Here is an 8,385-nt window from a genome sequence, read left to right as displayed (position 1 = left end):
AGAAACTCTTCCTAAAATCCAACCTAAAGGAGTCGGTATGGTTCGGGGCACTGCCTCGGGCCAGCCCTCCCTGAGGGGCAGCACATCCGTGCAGGAGCACAGTGGGCGGGCGGCTGCGGAGGCGGCAGTGCAGAGACCCCCGGGCCTGGAAGAGGAAAGGGAGGGGGAAAGGGAAGTGGCCGGGCAGGGGAGGAGGTGGCGGTGGTGCCGCTCCGCCCCGCCCGCCCCTCGGCACTGTTTGGCGGGAACTCCGGGCTTGCTTTGGCGGGAACTCCGCGCTTTGGCGGGCTCGGCAGAGGCGCGCAGCCGGAGCCCAGAATCCGCTCGCCAGCCATGCCCGCCGACGGGGAGCTGCTGAGCGGCCCCGCCGCCTGCCTGGAGCCCGGCGAGCAGCAGTACCTGCAGCAGGTGCGGCACATCCTGCAGCACGGCCACCGGAGAGAGGATCGCACCGGCACCGGCACCATCTCCGTGTTCGGCATGCAGGCGCGGTACAGCCTCAGAGGTGGGCACCGCCACGACCCCGGCCCCTGAGCTTGCTCCCTATCCCTGCTCCTGCCCCTGCCCCTGCTCCCTGTCCGTGTCCCTGCTCCTGCCCCCGCCCTGAGCCCCGGGCTGAGTGTGGGGGTCTCACACCCTGGGCCTGTCCCGCTCCCTCCCACCCGAGGGGTCTGAGCATGGCAGCTACACATCCTAACTCTTTATTTCATATCCCACCCTCACAATGTCAGGGGTGGCATTGCCCTCTGTGTGAGGAAAAGGCGAAGTCTGCTCACCCTGGCAATGGCTGACACTGTGGAACTCTTTTCCAGATCAGTTTCCGCTGCTGACAACGAAGAGGGTGTTCTGGAAGGGAGTGCTGGAGGAGCTGCTGTGGTTCATCAAGGTTCGGTATATGGGTGTCCCTCTGGGTGGTGGGCCCGGAGTGGCATGAACAGAACCAACTGCTGGGCAGTGGATTAATGCATTTGGGTAACTGCAGATGCTTCTGTTCCTGTTACAGAAGAAATGCAGCCCCCTGATACTGTGACCACACACGGAAGGTCGTTATCACCAAGACATTCTGCTGTTTAGTACAGACTATTGGTACCAGTGCAATCAGAACAGTTGCGCTTCAGTTTCAGTCTTCTTAAAGGAGAAAATTTGAAATAGTGAGGGCTTGGACTAATTTGAATATAGTCCACAGCTACAACACCTAATGCAGTGTCTTTTCTTTGTGTTTTAATCAGAAATAATAATATGAGACAGCTAGTAAGCAATTTAATGATCTGCTTTTTAATATTGAGGTAGCTTGATTTGAACAGAAACAAGCAGTGTGGAACCACGGGTGAAATAAGACTGATGTAAATGCTAGAATTTTTAATAGCTGAAACATTACATCTAATAGAGCAAATAGCTGTAACTAGTATAATAAAATTCAACTACAGTTAGTTCATTACAATGTAAGTGTTCCTTTCTATGTTGTGATATTGTGCAAGTGTGGGAGAATTTACATAAGTATTTGCTAGATAGCAGGACTCAAATACAAATTGATTTTTTAAAAGTTTTTGGTTTTGTTTTGGGTTTGGTTTTGTTTTTGCTTGTTTGTTTGCTTGTTTGTTTTGTTTGGTTTTTGGTTTTTGTTGCTTTTTAATGTAAAAGACTAGACACTCCCCAAACCAGCATAATTTCTGTGTTGGATTTTTGAGTGTGCTGATTTGGACATCTTGCAGGATTCAGTGACATTTTTCTGGTTATTTTCTCTTTTTTCTCATTTTCACAAAAGGATTTTTAAGACCATAATTTTATTATAGGTAGCTTGGAAAAGACTGTGCCTAGGCCATACAGTTTTTGTTGGCCTATTTTCATCAATCTGTAAAGCAACATCTTGGTCTCTGCAAATACGAAATGACGTTCCACAGCTGACCTTGAGGCTGTTTGTGCATTCACAAAGTGTGAGAATCCTGAGTTAAACAGCAGCAGTGTGGCACTTCAAACTCCATCCCAGTGTGTTGCTCACAAGTTTCGTTCTGTCTGTGTGCAAGAACCTCATGCAGTACATGAATTACACTGTTCATGCTTTATGAGTGGAGAAATACGGTGGACTAGCAAAGCTTAATACAACTGTTCTAAATCATGCCCTCTGTGTTGGAATTAGGATGCAGACTTCTCACTGTGTTTTGTAGGGTTCTACAAATGCCAAAGAGCTCTCTGCAAAAGGTGTGAAGATTTGGGATGCCAATGGGTCCCGTGAGTTCCTGGATAAGCAGGGTTTCAGCACCAGAGAGGAGGGTGATTTGGGACCAGTGTATGGTTTCCAGTGGAGGCATTTTGGAGCAGAATACAAAGATATGCACACAGGTAATCACATCCAAATACAGTCTTGAGTGCTCAGTGAGGCAGCTGTGACACATCACTTCCAGAAGCCTGTGTAGAATGGAATGTTCTTAACCATACAGAGCAAGCTGGTGGCCAGAATAAAGAGTGTTTGAGAGAGTTAATTGAACTTTCTTCCTTACTCAATCTTAATTATCCTGAAAGATGTAGCTTTGTATACTATAGTTCGGTATTTGTGGAACAGATGAGTCACAAGGCACACACTCTGTTACCTAGAGCAGATGTGGTTGCTGATAGCTGGAAGGATGTGTGTGCTACAGTCCAGAAACCTGAGCTAGCTCCATTTGATAACAGAACACAGGCTGCCATCTCTCTATACCAGTGCAGGGTCCATGAAATTGTTGTGCTGGAAAGAACTGGCATCAGTACACTACATCCACTGGAGGCAGTGAAGAGAAAGATTTTTCCATTCTCCATCTGAACCAAGTAGGGTGTTTCCACAGCTGATGATGCTGTGGGCAGAACAGCTGTGGCAAGTTGTGATGTGATGCAGTACCTGTTGGTATTTTCAGTGGAACTGGTTTATTAAACTGACTCTCAAATGCATTCATTCCTCTTTTCCAAGTCTCTGCAGGAGAAGCTATAGAAAATGCTTAGAGGACTGCCATTAAGAAAAAGGTGTCAAAAACCAGATTGTCACTATCTGGTGTGATTTTTTTTTAATGTGGATTAACAACATGGGTAATTATCTAGGTGAGGTTTCTTGGGGGTTTTTTTGTGTTTTTTTTGTTTTGTTTTGTTTTGTTTTGTTTTATTTTCAGTACAGCCTCAAAATGCAGCTCACAATGAATTGCTGATATTACACTTAGTATTGGCATGTTGGCCACTAGCAGAATACATTTTTATGGTAACACAAATGATGCAAATTGTGAACTGGCACATCTGAAAACTTACTGTTTCTCGTCTTAAAAAGTCTTAAGGTACAGCATAGCATGGAGAAAATGAACAAGATAAATTCCCATGGGTTTTCCTTACAAACAGATTTCCTTAAGTTGCATTACTAATGGATAGGTAAGTAGCTTCAGGAACTAACATGACCGTACTGCTGGCAAAGAGTTCCCTGAGATGCTAATTGTGTATTGCTACCTTGTTTTCCAGCTTGGGTCTCCCTGTAACCATAATTTGGTGTTGCTGCAAAAAGAGTTATTAGAAAAAAGTAGTTACCAGCCATGCTGATTGACTGGCATGAGTCAGAACAATGATTAACAACTAATGACTTTTTTATTCTGAAATCCATTCTATGGTCAGTTAATTTCAGAAAATTTCTTACACAACTGGTATTGAGCCTAAAATTCAGCCTGTGTCATTGGGTGAAATGTAATATCCTGTGCTACACATAATTAAAGTTCCTTTCTGGAGCTAAATGCTATGTAAATTTAGTTTTCATACATGACCTTGAGAGTGCTAGATGGATGCATTTATTCATCTGTCAAAAACTCTTCTTTTGAGTGTGTAAAGAATGCCGGCACCTGGCATACTGGTCTGGGCATAATTTTTTTTCTATATAAGAAAGAGAACTGGAGCATGCAAATTAAATGTTTAGAAAGGCATTTTAATCCAGAAATGCAATAAGCAAATCAGTCTAAATACCATGACTGACTAGGTGATAATGTCTAGTCCATTCCAGTACAGCTCTTGTCCTATTTAGGTAATAAGTCATCATGAGTGATAAGATATCATCTTTGTCCAGCTAGTTTTTTGTATTGCAACTTCTGTTTCTTGGGGTTTAGTGATTATACAGAATTTTAAGTTTGTCTTAAAATAAATCAAGTGGTTGAAAATGGAATAAATAGGAATGGTCCTGTTTCAGTGGGTGCTAAAGGTACTCAAAGCACACAAAATATATGGGGGGGGCATACAGATATATCATCATGAGAATTTTACAAGCTCTGGAGCATCCTAAGAAAGACTGAGAACAGCCTATGTTTGGATGGTGCCACCTTATAAATCACTTTCAAACTTGCAATAAAATTTTCAGAGGTTGCCATTTGGGTATCACTTTTCAGCGGGACATGGGCTGGGTGATAAAAAAATACCATGGCTTGAATCTGTCCAGTTTAGATCTTATTTGTTCTATTTCTCCAGATTACTCCAACCAAGGAGTTGATCAGTTGCAGAAAGTGATTGAAACGATCAAAACCAATCCAGATGACAGGAGAATCATTATGTGTGCTTGGAATCCCAAAGGTATTGAACAGCTGGCATAAAGTGAATGGGGTTGCACATTATATTGCTGTGTGCTAAATTATCTTCTGCTCCTGTGTCAACAGTCAATTCCATTAGGTGTCCTTGTTCATTCTTTATAAAACTACCAGGAGTGCAGTAAAACTGGTTAGTAGTTATAATCTTGATTCTCTTTTAACTTTATCCTCATGTTCAGACCTCAAAAATCATTTCTTCCAAGTTTTTCTCTCCAGGTTAAAATGAGGGATACACCAGTGTCTTTGACATACAGTCTATTCAAAGACAGTAACTCTTATTCTAAAAAGGTGAAAAACCCAAACCATAAAAATTATATTAAAGCAATATGTCTGGCTTTTAGCCGTGTAATCTCTTGTAAACTTAACCCTTAAAACTAGAGAACAAAAATATTATTTGTGTTGTAATCTTCTCCTTGAACTTGGGATCATATGATGAACCTGTATCACACAAATGATAGGGTCTATTTATACATAGATATCTATTCACTCTGTAGAGACTTCTAAACAAGAGCTACTACAAGTGAATGTTTAACTTTCACCAGTGATAGACTTGCGCTCCAAAAAAATCACACAGCATTTTCCACTGTTGTCTGAAAGGGTATGCCACATGCTATTGCTCTTATTTTCAAGGCTAAATATCCTCAGAAAATATCTGGTGAAAGTTTTCTTTGTCAAGCTGTAATTTTACTCTCTGCACTTTTTAAGCGTAGAAAAACACACAGATCTTGTGGTTTCTGATTTTTTTTTTTAATTATCATTACTTTTATATCTCAACAAACACATTGCAGTTGGAAGAGAGTAAGATGAAGCAGTTGGAATTTGCTTTAGGGTATATACTTAATTTTAGTCTTAATGTCTTCCTTTAGGGAATTCAGCTGTCTCACCAAGGTGAGTAGAAAGAAACTGCTGTGCAACATTATGGCATAAGTCTGTTCTGTGGAATATCTGTTTATGATTTTCTGGTCATACAGCCCAGGAGACAGCTTGTCATGACCTGGACTTAATTGCTTGGGCAGCAAGTGCTCATAAACAAGAGAAAAAGCAACAGAATGACAGTGCAGTTGGCTCTCTACTGTATCTCATTACATGCTTGTTTAAGTTTTGCATCTTCTACATTTACAACATACTAATGCTGTTACTGTTTTCTCCCCTCCCCACCTTCTGTATCTCAATTCCTAGATATCTCACTGATGGCTTTGCCTCCATGCCATGCCCTTTGCCAGTTCTATGTTCTAAATGGTGAATTGTCTTGCCAGCTCTATCAGAGGTCTGGAGACATGGGACTAGGAGTGCCTTTTAATATTGCCAGCTATTCACTGCTTACGTACATGATTGCCCATGTCACAGGGCTGAAGGTAGGCTATTTAATAATTTCATTTGTTCTTGTCTGAGAAAGGAGGGACTGAAAGATGAGGCTCTTCATGTCATGTCCAAGAAAAACTGGAATGAGCATACAGGGCAATAGGGAAGAATCAGACTTGACAGCAACCACAGAAATTAGTCCAAGGTACTAAAAAAAGTGAAGTTTAACGTTATGTCCAGCTGTTTCCTCTCAGCCACTTCCTCTCATGGCTTTGGTGGTTTTCAGTGTAACACATCTGGGGGCTGATCAACATTGGTCAGAGGCCAGCAAAAGAGCTGATGAAACTTCCCCATGTGAAATTCCATTGCTCAGGGGCTGGTAAGTCACCACCTGTAAGCTCTGGGTGCTTGCCTGTGCCTGACACCTCCACTGCTGTTTAGTAGTGGCTGAGGCTGCTGCTCTGAAGCCAGCTTTGGGATGTCACTGCTGCACCTGTTTCTCTGTCAGTGGGCAGATCAGTATTGCTCCATTCATTTACCAAAGCTACTGTCATAGCAGCATTTGAAAGATAAAATTTTTGGTAAGCTAGTGAAAATTTCATTATATTTTCCATTAATTATGCATTAGTCAGAGAAGCTTGTGCCCTTCACAGCTTTCAAGGATACAATCCTGTATCCTTGAAGTGGCAATTCCACGCTAGCCAGGTGCTGAGAATCAATACTGTAAGCATTGTAATGTTTTGCTTTCTTGGAACCTGACTGTTTGAAAACCACATGTATTCTTCATTCTTTTCAGCCTGGAGAGTTCATACACACCTTAGGAGATGCTCACATATATCTGAACCATGTGGAACCTCTAAAAGTCCAAGTAAGTACTTATTCTGTACTCTATCCTTTTATCTTCCACAGTGGAATATCAAAATATCAATTACCTTGATATTTTAAATATCCTTTTTGCAGATATTAATTTTTATGGCTTTTTTTCTCATTTCTGTCCTAAAAACTGTAATATCTTAGCATCTGTTCAATTCAGGTTGCAAACAGAAATACAATACAAGCATGATTGAAATGTACATCTGTGTACTGCTCTAAAACCAAGTTAGAGAGCAGAATCTGCACTTTTAACTTCAAAAATTATTCCACCTAGTCCGAACAACACAAAATAAAATGTCTTTGTAATATATCAGAAAAGGATCACTTAAAATTCACAGAGTTAATCAGTAATACTGTTTGGCTGAGAAAGGCTACATTTTCTTCAGGAAGTAATTTGTTGCAATAGGATAAAATCAGTGTTTGATTTGATTAGATTAGGCTTGGACTGAATGTCCTCATTATTAGCATGGTTCAAAACCATCCAGAGAAGTAGTTATCGATTCAGACCCTAACGATGGGAAGTGAGAAAGTGTAGAATATTTGATGCATGTTTGGGTCAGATTCTCCAGTTTAATTTCCCCTGGAGGAATATAGTCTGTAACCACCAGAACTGATTTGCCATCTGAAAGTACTTGCAGTGCATTTGGATGATCAGGGAATTCACCTGAAAATTAAGCTACTGCTCCCTGTGAAAATACTAAAGTAGATTCTATCTAACTGTCTTGGGATTTTCTTCCATTTTTTTTTTCTTAGTGTAAGTCTTGGTGGGAAGGGAAAGCCTACATAGTGTAATCTGATTTGAAATTGAGAACAGAGTCTCTGCTTTCAACTATTAGCTTTGTACAGTAAGCTTGCTTTTATTTCAGCTTCAGAGGGAGCCAAGACCTTTCCCCAAACTCAGAATTCTTCATGAGATTAAAGACATCAGTGACTTCAAGGCAGAAGACTTCCAGATTGAAGATTATAATCCTCATCCACCTATTAAAATGGAGATGGCTGTCTGATGCTATAAACCAGCATTAAATATTAACCTGGAAATGTACCTAAGCTGCTTAGAATCTCTGAAGTGGTGGGGCTTTTGTATACTTCAAAAGGTGTTTGCTTCATTGTTAATTAGTCACAGACCAGATTTGCCTTCAGTGCTGCTCCCTGTAGTTGTAAGGACAGGTGATTATTCCTGATACGCCATGCACATGTTAACCCAGTTTTAGGTTGTTAGAGAGCTGCTTTTCTACATGTTGTTTCAGGTGCCATTGTCCATTTCTGTTACCATTCAGCTACTGTGTATGAGTAGCGCAGGTTTACATGCTTGATTTGGTGCTGAAAATAAGAATTTGTATGTGTGATTGAGAATTCCTTCAGGGTGGGAGAAATTGTTAAATATATTCTTAAGAGTGAATGTTTAATAAATCTTTTTTTTAAAAAATCTTCTGGGAGGCATGATGCATATTTAATTCTGGTGTGGTTTTTTATAGTTAGTAGTAAAAAAAGGTTGGAAAGCAAAATGTCTTGGAGGGTAACATCTGGCCAGGAAAAACAAACTTCCCATAGTCTTCACAGATGGACCATCAGGAAGGCAAAAGATTTTAATGGAACCTTGCTGGATCTGCAATCTCTGTATAATGTCTTCATA

At 41.1% G+C, this 8,385-nt stretch overlaps 1 protein-coding gene across 1 annotated transcript; it reads left to right on the top strand.

Moving 5' to 3' along the window:
• Window positions 1-205: 205 nt before the first annotated feature.
• Window positions 206-8,174, top strand: TYMS (thymidylate synthetase). Its single transcript, XM_064703481.1, has 7 exons — window positions 206-505; window positions 813-886; window positions 2,166-2,340; window positions 4,462-4,563; window positions 5,757-5,932; window positions 6,676-6,747; window positions 7,619-8,174. The coding sequence occupies exons 1-7, from the start codon at window positions 334-336 to the stop codon at window positions 7,754-7,756; spliced, it is 909 nt and encodes a 302-aa protein (XP_064559551.1). The 5' UTR covers window positions 206-333; the 3' UTR covers window positions 7,757-8,174.
• Window positions 8,175-8,385: the final 211 nt, after the last annotated feature.

This window comes from Zonotrichia leucophrys, chromosome 2 (genome assembly GCF_028769735.1).
Source record: "Zonotrichia leucophrys gambelii isolate GWCS_2022_RI chromosome 2, RI_Zleu_2.0, whole genome shotgun sequence".
NCBI classification, from domain to species: domain Eukaryota; kingdom Metazoa; phylum Chordata; class Aves; order Passeriformes; family Passerellidae; genus Zonotrichia; species Zonotrichia leucophrys.
This window is presented reverse-complemented; position numbering and strand designations above follow the sequence as displayed.